Below are 17579 nucleotides of genomic sequence, written 5' to 3'. Positions count from 1 at the left end.
GCTACGGTCTCTGCCCCAAAGAGCTGACAGCATTTTCAGTTATCGCAATGCAATTTCCTGCTGGGGCCTGGCTGGGAGAGAACTGTAAGGGGTGGGGCAGGTGAACCAGGGTGATGCTAAAGCTCTAGCCACAAAGAGAGCAAGTGAATTCTGCAGTGGCAAGGAAGTGTGAGACTTAACCCATTGTGACAGGGCTGCAATTTGGGAGCCCAACACACCACGCTCCGTAATGGCTTTCTTTACCTTCTCCAGAGCGCAACTATTCCGAGCTGTTACAGTGAGTTCTTCTGGGAAGCCTAACACTGAAATGAATGCAGTGCTACATCTTAAAATACATGCTTTGCACATTTTAACCCAGCAACGAAAGGATTCATTATCACTGAGACAGTTGCACAGTTCCAGATACCTGATGTGCTAGAAATGCCAGGGAAAGACAAAAAGCCATTGTTGCTACTAGTGTTCTCGCCAAAACCTGTGTGTAATGAATATATCTGGATGAGCTTTGTAGATGAGCTGTGGTGAGAAATGTGCTGGGACTCTAAACTGGAAACCCTCTGGGGGAACAATGGAATTGGAAGGCTCCCAGACTATATATTATAAATATTATTATATTACATATTATCACCTTTCTTTCCCTCCAGTTTCCAGCTCAACTTTAGCCAACACAGATGAGGCATGTATAAGTTTTTCTGAGAGTACGTGGGCAGGGGTTGGTGTGTGGATCTGCGTATGGAGCATGACTGTGAATATGATGCACGAATGTGCAGGAGCGTAAGGGACTGTGGGTGCAGAGAGTAGCGTGACTGAGCTTCCAAATGCAAGCACGTGCTCTCCTGTGTATGAGTTTGCAGGCATGTGTGTGATGCGGAGGCGTGAGTCTGTGAGTGGGGAAGGAGTGGCAGAGAGGAGAGGAACTCTTCCTTCTTAGCATGCATGGAGGATTAATACGTTTGCACAGTGCTTCCCAACTATTATTATTACACTGCTTGATATCTACCAGCCTCCCTGACCCAAAGCAGTGAGAGCCAAGAGTCCAGCATGACTCCTTGTGTGAGGAAACCAACTTGGGACTGGTGACTTTTACCCCCAGAGTAACCACTAGGAGCCCTCCTGCCTCTCCAATACACTCTTCCAATGCACTGTTGATCACACTGCCCTAGAAGGATAGTGAAGGTTCCACTGCAGGGTACTAATGCCTCCCGACATTGTCTATTACCTGTGCATCACGGTCATGATTGTATGCAGTGTAGTTGCAGCCATGCTGGTCCCAGGATATTGCAGAGACAAGGTGGGGGAGATAATATTTTTTATTGGACCAACATCTGCTGGTGAGAGAGGGCATGTCTACACTGGCAGAGTTACAGCGCCGGGAGTTGCAGTGCCGCTCAGAGAGTGTTGAAGGGAAACCACTGCTGTGTGTTCACACTGTCAGCTGCCTGCGCAATAGCGTGTTCACACTTGCAGCACGTGCAGCATTATTCGGAGCAGTGCACTCTGGGCAGCTATCCCACAGAGCACCTCTTCTGCTTCTGCCGCTCAGAGTTGTGGGAAAGTGGAGGGGGTCGCGGGGCATCCTGGGTCCTGTCTCAATGCCCCGCGATGCATTGCTTCGCCTCCCAGCAATCTCTGTGCTTCCGTCCATATTTGGCGCCATCTTTCAATGGTTTGTGTACTGTGTGCCCTGCCTCTTGGGGCTACAGGAATGGATCCCGAATTGTTGACCAGTATACTGCTCGTGCTGACCAACACATCACTAGTGACAGTGGAGTTATTCCTTAAACTACAGAGGCAAGAGGAATGTAACATTGATCTCGCCACGTGTACTAGCTACAACATGAGATTGCTTGTGGCATTCACAGAGGTGCTGACCACAGTGGAATGCTACTTGTGGGCTTGGGAAATAAGCACAGAGTGCTCGGATCACATCATGATGCGCGTTTGGGATGACGAGCAGTGGCTGCAGAACTTTCGGATGAGGAAAGCCACTTTCATAAGACTGTGTGATGAGCTCGCCCCAGCGCTGCGGCGCAAGGACATGAGAATGAGAGCTGCCCTGCTGTCGGAGAAGCGTGTGGCGATTGCACTGTGGAAGCTGGCTACTTCAGATTGCTACCAATCGGTCGTAAACCAGTTCAGAGTGGGAAAGTCTACCATTGGATTCGTGTTGATGGAAGTCTGCAGGGCCATTAATTGCATCCTGCTCCAAAAGACCATGATACCGGGCAATGTGCGTGACATTGTAGATGGCTTTGCACAAATGGGCTTCCCTAACTGTGGAGGCAGCGATAGCACACATATTCCAGTTCTGGCCCCAGACCACCTAACCAACTAGTACATTAATCGCCAGGGTTATTTCTCAATGGTTTTCCAGGCGCTTGTGGATCACCGTGGGCGTTTCACAGACATTAAGGCAGGCTGGTCTGGAAAGGTGCATGATGCACGCACCTTTCGGAACACTGGCCTGTTCAGGAAGCTACAAGCAGGGATTTCCTTTCCAGACCAGAAGATCACCGTAGGGGAAGTAGAAATGCCCACTGTGGTCCTGGGAGACCCTGCCTATCCCTTAATGCTGTGGCTTATGAAGCCATACACTGGGCAACTTGACAGCAGCAAGGAGCGGTTCAACAACAGGTTGAGCAAGTGCAGAATGACTGTTTTGTGTGCTTTTGGCCATTTAAAGGCCCGCTGGCGCTGCCTCTGTGGGATGCTGGACCTGGCCGATGACAATATTCCTATGCTTATAGCCGCGTGCTGTACGCGCCATAATATTTGTGAAGGGAAGAGTGAAAGCTTCACTCATGGCTGGACCGCAGAGCCTCAGTGCTTGGTGGCTGAGTTTGAACAGCCAGAGACCAGGCTATTAGAGTGGGACAGCGCGGGGCCATAAGGATCAGGGATGCCTTGAGGCAGCAATCTAAAGCTGAGAGCCACTAATATTTGTTGCTGTGCTCAGGAGTGCAGTACTTGTAATGTTAGGAGGGGATTGTGATTGGTGCAGATGCTGCAATATGAAGGTTTAAGATAATTGTCTGTTGCTTTGCAGGTCTCTGTTTGCTTTCAATTAATAGAATTAAGATTGCTTTCAAACCAACACAATTCTTTTATTAAAAAACAACAACTGGAGAAGAGAGTCAAACAAACAAACAAAAAAAAACATCAGCAGTGAGGGAGATGGGGGAAGGGAAGGTCCCAGGAGGAGGTGGGGTCCTGGGACAGCTAAAGATTTATGTCCAAGGATCATATCCAACCTTCTCCTTTGGAGTACAGTGCAGTGGGTACTGTACTTCAGCAGGGCCAAACTGCAGAGGGATGGGTGTTGAGTGCAGTGGGTAGTGGAAGTCCACAGTGCTGGACTGTGATGGGGGAGGAGTGGAATGATATGGGTATAGACTGGACACAGGAGGTTGATCAGAGTGTGTTGGTGGTCTCTGGGGGGAGCATGGGAAAGAGTTTTGCAACAGCGGCTGCAGGGGAGGGCGGGCACACAGCTGCTCGGTTTGCAGAGCTAGTATGTCCTGGAGCGTGTCTGCTTGGTGCTCCATAACCTTTAAGAGCCGCTCCGTGGCTTTATTCTGGCATGCCGCATTATCCTTTTGGTCCCTCTTCTCACTGTCCAGCCACTCCTTCAATTCCTATTTCCTGGTGGCGGAGTGCATCATAACATCACACAGAAAGTCCTCCTTAGTTCTTCTTGGCCGCTTTCTAATTCTGCACAGCCTTTCAGCTGCCAATAACAAAGAAGGAGGCTGGGCTCCCAAGGTCATCTCTGTGAAGTTTAAACACAACGTTTTACAGAAGCAGTATTGTTTGCAACACAGAGAACATTGATTCAGTGAATTAAAACACAGCCCATACACTGACACCTGTCACTAACTGGCTGACCCCAGGCAAGCACACATGAGCCACAAGACCCCCATAATGGTGAGTAGCCACCAGGGCAGGGTAAATCACTCTTCCCGGACTCTGCTGTACACTGGGCACATGGCTCTCGGGGAAAGCCAGCACTGTAGTGGGGGGCCTGATAATCATTCCTGTCCCCACACTTTTCACAGGAGGTGATCATTATGGAAGATATCTCGCTGCTGAGGGTGAGCAGGGAATCAAGGGAGGGTCTTCTCCAAGATTGAAGCTTCTGCCCTGGCCCCTATGCAGCTTGCCTGTGTGCAGCAATGTTCACCCTCCTGTCCGCACTCTCCCTGTGACGGCACAGTAGTGCGGAAAAGGTACTGTTAATGGAGCAAGAAACAAAGCAGCTCTGCCGAAGAACCTGTGGCAGTGGATTGCCCAGTATTTCTACAAGAGTTTTCTGGAGATCTCTGAGGGAGATTCCCGTGAAGTGAGGGAATCAATCAACAGCCTGTTACGGCGCTCAGACTAGGCATGTGGTGGGAGACACGCCTGCTTTCTGCAACCCTCCTGCCCCCAACAATTTGCATCAGTGATTCCCAAAATCAAATCCACTTACCAGGGGCTTCCTCTCCTGTTTGCGCTTCACCAACATCTGACAGCTGTGACTGGCTAGCCTCCTCCAGGGTAGAAAAGAGCTCCTGGCTGCATGCATCTCTGACGTCTGAGTCATCTTCTGCCTCTGGGTCCCGCTCCACATCCTCATCCAAGATTTCCTCCTCCTGGCTTGGTCCACTTTTGACTGGCACACGAGCCAATGAAGTATCCATATTGGTCTTCGCAGTGGAGATGGGGTCGCCACAGAGTATCGCGTCCAGCTTTTTGTAGAACCGGCAGCTCGTGGGCGCAGCGCCTTGTGGTAGGCGTTCTGCAGCTCCTTCACTTTTACCCTGCACTGCAATGCATCCTGGTCATGGCCTCTTTCTGTCATCCATTGTGAAATCTGTCTGTAGGTATCATAACTCCCATGGCTGGAGCGCAGCTGGGACTGCACAGCCTCCTCTCCCCAAATGCTGATGAGGTCCAGCAGTTCAGCATTGCTCCAAGCTGGGGATCGCCTGGTGCATGGAGCAGGCATCGCCACCTGGAAAGATGCGCTGAGACCACTGCATGCATCACTGAGCAAACAGGAAGGGGACTTTCAAAATTCCAAAGGAATTTATGGGGTGGGGATGACGGTTGGTCACCCGAAAGCTGCTTTACTGCGCAGAAACTTGCCAGTGTAGACAGGGCCTGAGACAAGCTTTCGAGCCACACAGAGCTCTTCTTCAGGTCTGGGGAAGGTACTCAGAGAATCACAGCGAAACACAAGGTGGAACAGATTGTTTAGTATAAGTCATTAACCCATATTTCAAGGGACCATTCAACATGAAGTGGTCTGTTAACACCCCTGCAGTCATAGGGGGGAAGAAGGGAGGGGGAAAATGGCAGCTTGCGGGGGTTGTTAGTGGGTTACCGATTGTTGTAATAATCCATGATTCCAGTGTCTCTGTCCAGTCCATGATCTTTAGTGTCTAGCAGTGTTATAAATTTAAGCTCCCAGGCTGGTCTTTTGAAGGCGTTGTGCAGGTTTCCTTTGAAAATGATGACCGAGAGGTTAGATATAGAGTGATCATTGTGTGAAAACTGTTCACCCGCAGGTGACAGGGTGTTATTGTCTTATCGTTTTCCTGTGTGAATTCATTCGAGAGCTTAGTGAACGGTTTCGCCCACATAGTTGTTGTGGGTGCACTGGATGAGATATACCACATGTTGTGATAGGCATGTCCTGGGACCCCTGGGTCTTGAAAGGTGTGCTGTTGGGGGTGTTGATCATCATAACAGTGGAGATCTATCTACAGGTCCTGACCTTGGTGTGACGTTATTGACATGAACTGTGACCATATAGATCATTGTTGCAATCACTGTTATATATTTGCAGCAAATATTGTACAAAGGTTGTCGAGTGAGGTGTCTATAAAAAGGATATGATTTGCTGGTTATGATTATGCTATCTGCATGCATATATCATTTTTGTATTTAAAATTATAAATATTTGCTATGTACTTGTATCTCAATGTGTTTGATTCTAAGTAGCATCAGTGAAGCAATTGGCCAGCTTATTGAGAAGGGACTCTTCAGATTAAGTGCCCAGTCAAGAAACACTTAACTGACAATGGACCGTGGGGGACTCCAGTCCACATATGAGGAGTCTTCCTGAGGACATTCAAGGTAGCATGTGAGCAATGGCTGCTCTACCTGTGAAAAAGTGAGTCATGCATGGACATGTGACTTGCCCATGTGACTCCAAACTCCACCTTGCTGCTTGGTTTCAGAGTGGTAGCCGTGTTAGTCTGTATCAGCAAAAAGAATGAGGAGTACTTGTGGCACCTTAGAGACTTATAAATTTATTTGGGCATAAGCTTTCTCTGTGTATATATATCTTCCCACTGTCTTTTCCACTGCATGCATCTGATGAAATCGGTTTTAGCCCACGAAAGCTTATGCCCAAATAAATTTGTTAGTCTCTAAGGTGCCACAAGTACTCCTCGTTCTTTTCACCTTGCTGCTGTGATTTTCCACAATAAGAACAAAGGGGTGTCCTTCCACATGGCAGAGGATATAAAAGGCCTTGGAAACTCCTCCATTTTGTCTTCAATCCTGCTTCTTACCTCTGGAGGAACTTTGCTACACTGAAGCTCAGAACAAAGGACTGAATGACCCATCCAAGCTGTGGATGTACTCCAGAGACTTGATTTGAACCTGCAGTTTATTCCATTACTGCTACAAGCCTGAATCAAGAACTTTGCCATTACTGTACATAATTGATTCCATTGAAGTAATTTTAGCTCTCATCTATATTTCTTTCTTTTTATGAATAAACCTTTAGATTTTAGATTCTAAAGGATTGGCAACAGCGTGATTTGTGGATAAGATTCGACTTGTATATTGACCTGGGTCTGAGGCTTGTTCCTTTGGGATCGGGAGAACCTTTTTTCTTTTACTGGGGTATTGGTTTTCATAACCATTCATCCCCGTAAGGAGTGGTGCTGGTGGTGATACTGGGAAACTGGAGTGTCTGAGGGAGTTGCTTGTATGACTTCTGGTTAGCCAGTGGGGTAAAACCTAAGTCCTCTCTGTTTGGCTGGTTTGGCGTGCCTTAATAATAAAGGACACCCAGCCTTGGGCTGTGACTGCCCTGCTCTAAGCAATTTGTCCTTAATTGATACTCTCAGTTGTGTCCTGCCAGAGGCTGCATCCTTACACTTGGCATCTACCGGCTGTCATAGCATGCTCATATTTCTCAGCTCTATGCCAATGCAAGGTGCCTCAGAACTTACTCAGGAGCTCTTGGCAGTGCCATGCAACTAAACCAGGCTGAAAGAGACGATTATTGACTCACTGCAGGGCAGCCTAGCATGGTCAACAGCAATGAACACAGCTGCTGCGATTTATAAGGTTGTACCACACCTGAATGGCCTCTGACATCTGTCCAGCTATATGAGAAATCATCACGACAGGGACTGTCTTCTTCTAGGACCAAATACTCAGCAGTGAAAATTGGTGTTACCAATGGAGTTACGTGATTTATACCAACCTGAGTCTTTAATGCCAATTCAAAAGGTTTGTTCTCCCTTGGAGAAATGGTCTCCATCTTGTCCATGTAAGCATGCTGCTAAGTATGCCACATTCCTCAGGCAGGATGCACCTCCCTTTGCTGAATGATGTACTGTACCAAGGGTATCCCATTGATTTCAGTGGGATGCTAAGGGATTGCCACAGCACGTCTGGAGTGGAAGACCAGCTGCAAAGTATCTTACCAGTGTGTTGATAGCTTATATAAAAGCATATATTCCTAGCCCCATTCCCAGGATTATCCCAACAGTAGTAAAACCCCCACCCCGGGCAGTCTATAGACATGATGGGTCTGTGCCTAATAACTGGCTTGAGGCAGTAAATGTGAGGTGAACACACTGTAGTTTACTTGGTTCAGGTGTATCAATGTTGAAGGCAAAGACAGCTGATCCCATGCATCACAATAACACCTCCTGTATTTCACAACCCACAGCTTTCCAAAATGCTTGACAGCCCAACGTACAGCCATCTCCAGGGCACAACATAGCCAGAGAGGTCAGGGGAGATGGGCACACCTCTCATCTTTGACTCCCTCAGGGAACTGATGGGCAGGATCCCCTGGGAGAATAATATGAGGGGGAAAGGAGTCCAGGAGAGCTGGCTGTATTTTAAAGAATCCTTATTGAGGTTACAGGGACAAACCATCCCTATATGTAGAAAGAATAGTAAATATGGCAGGCGACCAGTTTGGCTTAACAGTGAAATCCTTGCTGATCTTAAACACAAAAAAGAAGCTTACAAGAAGTGGAAGATTGGACAAATGACCAGGGAAGAGTATAAAAATATTGCTCGGGCATGCAGGAGTGAAATCAGGAATGCCAAATCACACCTGGAGTTGCAGCTAGCAAGAGATGTTAAGAGTAACAAGAAGGGTTTCTTCAGGTATGTTAGCAACAAGAAGAAAGTCAAGGAAAGTGTGGGCCCCTTACTGAATGAGGGAGGCAACCTACTGACAGAGGATGTGGAAAAAGCTAATGTACTCAATGCTTTTTTTGCCTCTGTCTTCACGAACAAGGTCAGCTCCCAGACTACTGCACTGGGCAGCACAGCATGGAGAGGAGGTGACCAGCCCTCTGTGGAGAAAGAAGTGGTTCGGGACTATTTAGAAAAGCTGGACGAGCACAAGTCCATGGGGCCGGATGCGCTGCATCCGAGAGTGCTCAAGGAGTTGGCGGTTGTGATTGCAGAGCCATTGGCCATTATCTTTGAAAACTCATTGCGATCAGGGGAAGTGCCGGATGACTGGAAAAAGGCTAATATAGTGCCCATCTTTAAAAAAGGGAAGAAGGAGGAACTACAGGCCAGTCAGCCTCACCTCAGTCCCTGGAAAAATCATGGAGCAGGTCCTCAAGGAATCAATTCTGAAGCACTTAGAGGAGAGGAAAGTGATCAGGAACAGTCAGCATGGATTCACCAAGGGCAAGTCATGCCTGACTAATCTAATTGCCTTCTGTGACAAGATAACTGGCTCTGTGGATGAGGGGAAAGCAGTGGACGTGTTGTTCCTTGACTTTAACAAAACTTTTGACACGGTCTCCACAGTATTCTTGCCAGAAAGTTAAAGAAGTATGGGCTGGATGAATACACTATAAGGTGGATAGAAAGTTGGCTAGATTGTCGGGCTCAACGGGTAGTGATCAATGGCTCCATGTCTAGTTGGCAGCCGGTATCAAGTGCAGTGCCCCAAGGGTCAGTCCTCGGGCCGGTTTTGTTTAATATCTTCATAAATGATCTGGAGGATAGTGTGGATTGCACCCTCAGCAAGTTTGCAGATGACACTAAACTGGGAGGAGAGGTAGATATGCTGGAGGGTAGGGATAGGATACAGAGGGACCTAGACAAATTAGAGGATTGGGCCAAAAGAAATCTGATGAGGTTCAATAAGGACAAGTGCAGAGTCCTGCACTTAGACGGAAGAATCCCATGCACCGCTACAGACTGGGGACTGAATGGCTAGGCAGCAGTTCTGCAGAAAAGTACTTAGGGGTTACAGTGGACGAAAAGCTGGCTATGAGTCAACAGTGTGCTGTTGTTGCCAAGAAGGCCAGTGGCATTTTGGGATGTATAAGTAGGGGCATTGCCAGCAGATTGAGGGACGTGATCGTTCCTCTCTATTCGACATTGGTGAGCCTCATCTGGAGTACTGTGTCCAGTTTTGGGCCCCACATTACAAGAAGGATGTGGAAAAACTGGAAAATGTCCAGCGGAGGGCAACAAAAATGATTAGGGGACTGGAACACATGGCTTATGAGGAGAGGCTGGCTGAGGGAACTGGGATTGTTTAGTCTGCGGAAGAGAAGAATGAGGGGGGATTTGATAGCTGCTTTCAACTACCTGAAAGGGGGTTCCAAAGAGGATCGATCTAGACTGTTCTCAGTGGTAGCAGATGACAGAACAAGGAGTAATGGTCTCAAGTTGCAGTGGGGGAGGTTTAGGTTGGATCTTAGGAAAAACTTTTTCACTAGGAGGGTGGTGAAACACTGGAATGCGTTACCTAGGGAGGTGGTGGAATCGCCTTCCTTAGAAGTTTTTAAGGGCTTGACAAAGCCCTGGCTGGGATGATTTAGTTGGGGATTGATCCTGCTTTGAGCAGGGGGTTGGACTAGATGTCCTCCTGAGGTCCCTTCCAACCCTGATATTCTATGATTCATCTTAAGGAAAGGGCCAGGGGCTCTTTCGTACACACACAGAAGATCTTGAGTTTTAAGGTCACTAGCCAGAGGCCAGTACTCAGTTTATCCGCCTCAGAAAACTGACGGGGTGAGTTGAGTCTGGGGGAGGGAATCAAACCTGTGGGTTTGGGGAGTCTGGCTGCTTTGGCTGTGACACTGTCTCCTTCCATACTCCTCCCACTGGGATAGCAGCACGTGCCAGGCAGGGATTTTGTTATTAGTCTCAGGAGTACAAGATTTCGAAACAAGCCATGACTCCTGCCCCCTGCTTTTGTCTGTGAGCTGAGTGCTGAGCAGGAGCGGGTGTGGGAGTGGGATGGCCACACTGGAACAAACCTCCAGGAGAGCTGCAGAGTGAAATGCTGAGAATCCTGTGCCCAGCCTCTCACTACTTACTCCATTTGCACAACCTCTGCCCTTTTCACTGGGGCTTCCTAGTGCAAGCTGCCATGAAAAACACCTGCCCTAAGTTCATCTGGACTTTGATTAAACCTATGTGGCCCCCCATGATCATGGGGGTGCCTTGAATTCTTTCATCTACTTAGCCTTACAACACCTTGTGAGGTAGGTAAGAACTATCATTTCCATTTCACAGAGGGGGAACTGAGGCACAGCGAGACTAAGTGATATGCCCAAGGTCATACGCAGAGTCTGTGGTATAGCCCTATCAACTGAGTACTGCGCTAGTACCCTTGCCACTGAACCATCCTGTCTCTCTGACTGGACCAGCCCTGTGTGCTGACTTTGCTCACATGAATACAGGTCTTTTGATTTTTTGGCTGCATGGGTTTGTTCAGGACTTCAATAGCCATAAAATAACTGGGCTTGAGCTTCAGTTAGTGTAAACTGCACTAGTTCCATGGACCTCAATGAAACCACACTTCTGTATGCCAGCTGAAGAGCTGGCCCAAGGTAGGCATGGACGTGTTTGTAGGGGTCTGTTCTGGTTAGTGGAAAGTGAAATCAGACAGACTTTCTGCCATGCCTGCTTTCTATTTTAAACTGATTTTGGACACAAGACTGCTGGTCCCTTTTATAACATTCTTTATACGCAGCACAGTGACTATGCAACATAAAACTGATCATTATGTTACGCCTGTTGCCTGAGCAGGTCCTGGCATGAGATAAAGACTTGAGGGAGCTGACCTCAGGGTACTTCCATCCTCTACACATAAAGAGGGCTTTGTAAATGTCTTCACATGCCCTCTGGGCACAAGTTTGTCTTTGTCCCACCTCTGCAGGGTTGGGAAAGCTTGTGACATTTCACCTGAAACCATCTTTTCTCACTAATTAACATACTTTTCTGCCCACCAAAGAAGCCACACCTGGTCCAGGACTTAGTGACCACCCAGGCCTAGGTCAGAGTAAAGGATAGGAAAAATAGTTGTTCTCTGGGATGGCTCTGTACTCCTGGAGGTAGTATCTAGCCATCATGAAGCCTAAGTGCTACCTGGCTCATCCCAGCTCACTGCAGGGATATCTACCAATCATCCATCCACTCTCCCATACCAAACCCATCACCATAGTATCAGTCCTCCTTGTCTTACCTGGATGGAAGTACGCACTGCACTCCAATTGCCTTAGCCACCACTGCTTGTCAAAACCTCAACAAACTGTGCTGAGGCATCAGGCTGCCCCACTGGCTGACAGGAATTGCAGTGCTTTGCTCTACACAACTCTTTTCAGGGCAGACCATTGACTAGAAGGCTAATGCATGACATCCCGCTCAAGTCCCGGTACCTACACAAACAGTGCATGAGAAGTGATTTTGTTTGTCATTTTCTTCAGGCCAAGGTCTATAAAGTCTACAAAATCTAGGCAACATGTAATTTTCTTGGAAATAGGAGGGGGTGAGGAGGGGAGGGAAGGGGTAGAAAGCCAACATGTACGGAGGAACACGTGGTTCTGACAGAGACATCCTTTAGGGGAGGTTCTATTAATGAAGATTCTCTATGTCCTAGTAAGGAAGAGAGGATGAAGATGATAAAATATGGGTAGGATCTGATGAGAAACAATCAAATGAAAAAGAGTCCCATTCAATTACATCATGTAATGGCAGACAGATAAAAAGTGAGGATTTTTTAAAGTGCTTATATAAAAATGCTAGAAGTCTAAATAATAAGATGGGTGAACTAGAGTGCCTCGTATTAAATGAGGAGATTGATATAATAGGCATCACAGACATTTGGTGGAATGAGGATAATCAATGGGACACAGTAATACCAGGGTACAAAATATATCGGAAGGACAGAACAGGTCATGCTGTGGGGCAGGGGGGAGTGGCATTATATGTGAAAGAAAGCAGAGTGTCAAATGAAGTAAAAATCTTAAATGAACCAAGTTGTACCATAGAATCTCTATGGCGAGTAAGTCCATGCTCTAAAAATAAGAATATAGCAGTAGGGATATATTACCGACCACTGACCAGGATGGTGATAGTGACTATGAAATGCTCAAGGAGATTAGAGAGGCTATAAAAATAAAAAACTCAATAATAATGGGGGATTTCAACTATCCCCATATTTGACTGGGTACATGTTACCTCAGGACAGGATGAAGAGATACAGTTTCTCGACGCCTTAAATCACTGCTTCTTGGAGCAGCCAGTCCTGGAACCCACAAGAGGAGAGGCAATTCTTGATTTAGTTCTAAGGGTATGTCTACACTACGAAATTAGGTCGAATTTATAGAAATAGTTTTTTTAGAAATCGGTTTTATATATTCGAGTGTGTGTGTCCCCACAGAAAATGCTCTAAGTGCATTAAGTGCATTAACTCGGCGGAGTGCTTCCACAGTACCGAGGCAAGCGTTGACTTCCGGAGTGTTGCACTGTGGTGAGCTATCCCACAGTTCCCGCAGTCTCCGGAAATGAGATTCAAAAGTTCGCGGTTCTTTTCCTGTCTACCTGGCCATGCATCTGAGTTGAGAGTGCTGTCCAGAGCGGTCACAATAGAGCACTCTGGGATAGCTCCCGGAGGCCAATACCGTCGAATTGTGTCCACAGTACCCCAAATTCGACTTGGCAAGGCCGATTTAAGCGCTAATCCATTTGTCAGGGGTGGAGTAAGGAAATCGATTTTAAGAGCCCTTTAAATCGAATAAAAGGGCTTCATCGTGTGGACAGGTGCAGGTTTACATCGATTTAACGTTGCTAAATTCGACCTAAAGTCCTAGTGTAGACCAGGGCTAAGTGGAGCACAGGATCTGGTCCAAGAGGTGAATATAGCTGGACTGCTTGGTAATCGTGACCATAACGAAGGATACGTTTTAGTCACGGGTATTTTTAGTAAAAGTCATGGACAGGTCAAGGTCAAAAAACAAAAATTCACAGCCCGTGACCTGTCCATGACTTTTACTATATACCCCTGACTAAAACTTGAGAGGGGAAGTGGCTCCAGGGGGCGGCCCTGGGGGCACTGCAGGTGCTGGGGGGGGCAGGGGTGTGCTGGGGGTGGCAGTCCCAGGGGTGCCACGGGGGGAGGTTGTGGCCTGGGGGGGGCGGTGTCATGGGTACTTGGGGGTGGAGGGGGAGGTTTGGTGGACCTGGGGCAGTTTCCCTACCCGGCTTCTGGAAGCAGTGACCTCCAGCTCCCAGCTCCACATGCTACCTCCGCTCTTTCCCAAGCCCCCACACTCCAGAGTGCCCCTGCAGCTGCCCCCCCAAGCACCCCCGGCACCCCCCATTGGTTGGGAACTGCGGCCAATGGGAGCTGTGGGGGAGGTGTCTGTGGGCAGGGGAGTTGCTGTCACCTTTCTGGGGAGCCCCCCCCATAAGCACCGCCCCTGCACCCTAATCCCCAGCCCTGAGCCCCCCACCACCCAAACTCCTTCTGCTGGGGGGCGGTGGGGTCCAAGACTGCCCCAGCAGCAGCTGGTGTGAATGGCCCAGGGGCTGCCTGAGCTGCTCAGGTAGCTCCCAGGCCAGCCCCACGGACTGCTGCAGAAGTCATGGAGGTTATGGAAAGTCACAGAATCCGTGGCTTCCGTGACCTCTGTGACAAACACGGATCCTTAAGCATAATATAATTAAGCATAAAATCCCTATGGCGGGGAAAACACCGCAGCGGCCCAACACTGCAGCATTTAATTTCAGAAAGGGGAACTACAAAAAAATGAGGAAGTTAGTTAAACAAAAATTAAAAGGTACAGTGCCAAAAGTGAAATCCCAGCAATTTGCATGGAAACTTTTTAAAGACACCATAATAGAGGCTCAATTTAAACGTATACCCCAAATGAAAAAACATAGTAAGAGAACCAAAAAAGTGCCACCGTGGCTAAACAACAAAGTAAAAGCAGCAGTGAGAGACAAAAAGGCATCCTTTATAAAGTGGAAGTTAAACCTTAGTGAGGTAAATAGAAAGGAGCATAAAGTCTGGCAAATAAAGTGTAAAAATATAATTAGGAAGGCCAAAAAAGAATTTGAAGAACAGCTAGCCAAAGACTCAAAAACTAATAGCAAATTTTGTTTTAAGTACATCAGACGCAAGAAGCCTGCTAACAACCAGTGGGGCCACTGGACGATCAAGATGCTAAAGGAGCACTCAAGGATGATAGAGCCATTGCAGTTAAACTAAATGAATTCTTTGCATTGGTCTTCACGGCTGAGGATGTGAGGGAGATTCCCAAACCTAAGCGATTCTTTATAGGTGACAAATCTGAGGAACTGTCCCAGATTGAGGTGTCATTTGAGGAGGTTTTGGAACAAACTGATAAACTAAACAGTAGTAAGTCACCAGGACCAGATGGTATTCACCCAAGAGTTCTGAAGGAACTCAAATGTGAAATTGCAGAACTACTAACTGTAGTCTGTAATGTATCATTTAAATCAGCTTATGTACCAAATGACTGGAGGATAGCTAATGTGACGCCAATTTTTAAAAAGGGCTCCAGAGGTGACCCCAGCAATTACAGGCCAGCAAGCATGACTTCAGTACCAGGCAAACTGGTTGAAACTAGAGTAAAGAAGAAAATTGTCAGATACATAGATTAACATAATTTGTTGGGTAAGAGTCAACATGGTTTTTGTAAAGGGAAATCATGCCTCACCAATCTACTAGAATTCTTTGGGGGCGTCAACAAGTATGTGGACAAGGGGGATCCAGTTGATTATAGTGTACTTAGATTTTCAGAAAGCCTTTGACAAGATCCCTCACCAAAGGCTGTTAAGCAAAGTAAGCTGTCATGGGATAAGAGGGAAGGTCCTCTCATGGACTGGTAACTGGTTAAAAGATAGGAAACAAAGGGTAGGAATAAATGGTGAGTTTTCAGAATGGAGAGAGGTAAATAGTGGTGTTCCCCAGGGGTCTGTATTGGGACCAGTCCTATTCAACGTATTCATAAATGACTTAGAAAAAGTAGTAAACAGTGAGGTGGCAAATTTGCAGATGATACAAAACTACTCAAGATAGTTAAGTCCCAAGCAGTCTGCAAAGAGCTACAAAAGGATCTCACAAAACTGGGTGACTGGGCAACAAAATGGGAGACGAAATTCAGTGTTGATAAATGCAAAATAATGCACATTTGAAAACATTATCCCAGCCACACATATAAAATGATGGGGTCTAAATTAGCTGATATCACTCAGGAAAGAGATTTTGGAGTCATTGTAGATAGTTCTCTGAAAACATCCACTCAATGTGCAGCAGCAGCCAAAAAAGCAAACAGAATGTTGGGAATCATTAAGAAAGGGATAGATAATAAGACAGAAAATATTGTATTTCCTCTATATAAATCCATGGTACACACACATCTTGAATACTGGGTGCAGATGTGGTCGCCTCATCTCAAAAATATATATATTGAAATTGGAAATGGTTCAGAAAAGAGCAACAAAAATGATTAGGGGTATGGAACAGCTTCCATATAAAGAGAGATTAATAAGACTGGGACTTTTCAGCTTGGAAAAGAGATGACTGGGGGGGATATGATAGAGGTCTATAAAATCATGACTGGTGTGGAGCAAGTAAATTAGGAAGTGTTATTTATTCCTCCTCATAACACAAGAACTAGAAGTCACCAAATGAAATTAATAGGCAGCAGGTTTAAAACAAACAAAAGGAAGTATTTTTTCACATAATGCACAGTCAACCTGTGGAACTCCTTGCCAGAGGATGTTGTGAAGGCCAAGACTACAACAAGATTCAAAAAAGAACTAGATAAATTCATGGAGGATAGGTCCATCAATGGCAAATAGCCAGGATGGGCAGGGATGGGGGTGTCCCTAGCCTCTGTTTGCCAGAAGCTGGGAATGGGTGACAGGGGATGGATCACTTGATGATTACCTGTTCTGTTCATTCCCTCTTGGGCACCTGGCATTGGCCACTGTCAGAAGACAGGATACTGGGTGAGATGGACCTTTGGTCTGACCCAGTATGGCCATACTTATGTTCTTATGAATGAAAGGAAGGAAGCCCCAGACATAACATTCCACCAGTTTCACTTTGCTGAAACTTTGCCACAAAACCCTGCGTATTTGGGTACATTTCATGTTGCAGAACTCAACTTTTATCCATTTCTAAGGGGAACATCTCAGCCTCTGGAACACAGTGAGACCTGTGCAAGCAGCCTCCCTAATCAGGTAAGCTCCTGTCTGAATGGAATGCACTAACATACCACCCTGGTGTACGGAGTACCATTCTGCACCACCTCCTTCTGAAGCCCACCTAGAAGTGTTGTTGGTTCCTTGAGTGGTCAGTCCTTTCAGACATGGTTCCAGCCTATTCATGTAACAGACTGGACATATCAATAATGATGTGATTGCAGAGGGGATGCAGGGTCTAGTCTCTCTGCTATCAGTTCAGGCAGAAAGGTTCATATGCAGATTGCTTTGTGTGTAACTGGAGTGGGATTGAAGAAATGTCCCACGTGTTTCCCAAATAGCTCAGATTTGCTGGTAAACCTGGCCACCGATTGGCTTAATTGGCTCCTTAATGAAGCATAGCATCACTATGCATCAAAATGCTCTTTTGTGTGAAATGCAACAGGAGACCCAACTATCCAAAGGAGCCAATGCTGCAAAACTCCTGGAGGGAAAGATGAGAGCAGGTTCTCTGGTACTTACCAAAGCATTTACTTTGGTTGGTGGCACGGTCAACAAAGACTTTGGCAGAGATGACATTGCCAAAAGGCAAAAACATCTGCATGAGCTCCGCATCTCCGAACTCCTGGGGCAGGTGATAAATAAACAGGTTACATCCTTCGGGACCTGGGATAACACACGTGCACACACAAAGAACAGCCGCCCATTAGCAAAGAGGCCACATGTGCCTTCCTCCTCTTTCTCAGACTTGCGCAGTGTACTGTGTTTGAGCTGGCATTGTAATGAGCATCTTCAGTCACTGAGTGATCTCTCTAGTAAATTACTAGTGCATCCTTCTGTCAGTCCAC

The 17579-nt window shown here is 46.9% G+C and overlaps 1 protein-coding gene across 19 annotated transcripts in view; it reads right to left on the bottom strand.

Moving 5' to 3' along the window:
• The window catches only part of CELF6 (CUGBP Elav-like family member 6), a 238190-nt gene that overhangs the window by 52753 nt on the left and 167858 nt on the right, over positions 1-17579 (bottom strand). For 6 of the 19 annotated variants that reach the window (XM_073363128.2, XM_073363130.2, XM_073363136.2 and 3 more), the window contains 2 exons: positions 17254-17397; positions 3081-3766 (listed from right to left, as the gene is read on the bottom strand). The exons of 2 other annotated variants lie outside the window; for them this stretch is intronic. In XM_073363128.2, the coding sequence (XP_073219229.1) occupies positions 3633-3766; positions 17254-17397 (278 nt within the window). In that variant the 3' untranslated portion in view covers positions 3081-3632. Of the gene's footprint in view, positions 1-3080; positions 3767-4465; positions 5861-17253; positions 17398-17579 lie in introns of those variants that run through there. 11 more of the 19 variants (XM_073363131.2, XM_073363139.2, XM_073363132.2 and 8 more) reach the window with 5 other exon arrangements.

The sequence above is a fragment of the Lepidochelys kempii genome, chromosome 10 (assembly GCF_965140285.1).
Source record: "Lepidochelys kempii isolate rLepKem1 chromosome 10, rLepKem1.hap1, whole genome shotgun sequence".
NCBI classification, from domain to species: Eukaryota; Metazoa; Chordata; order Testudines; family Cheloniidae; genus Lepidochelys; species Lepidochelys kempii.
This window is presented reverse-complemented; position numbering and strand designations above follow the sequence as displayed.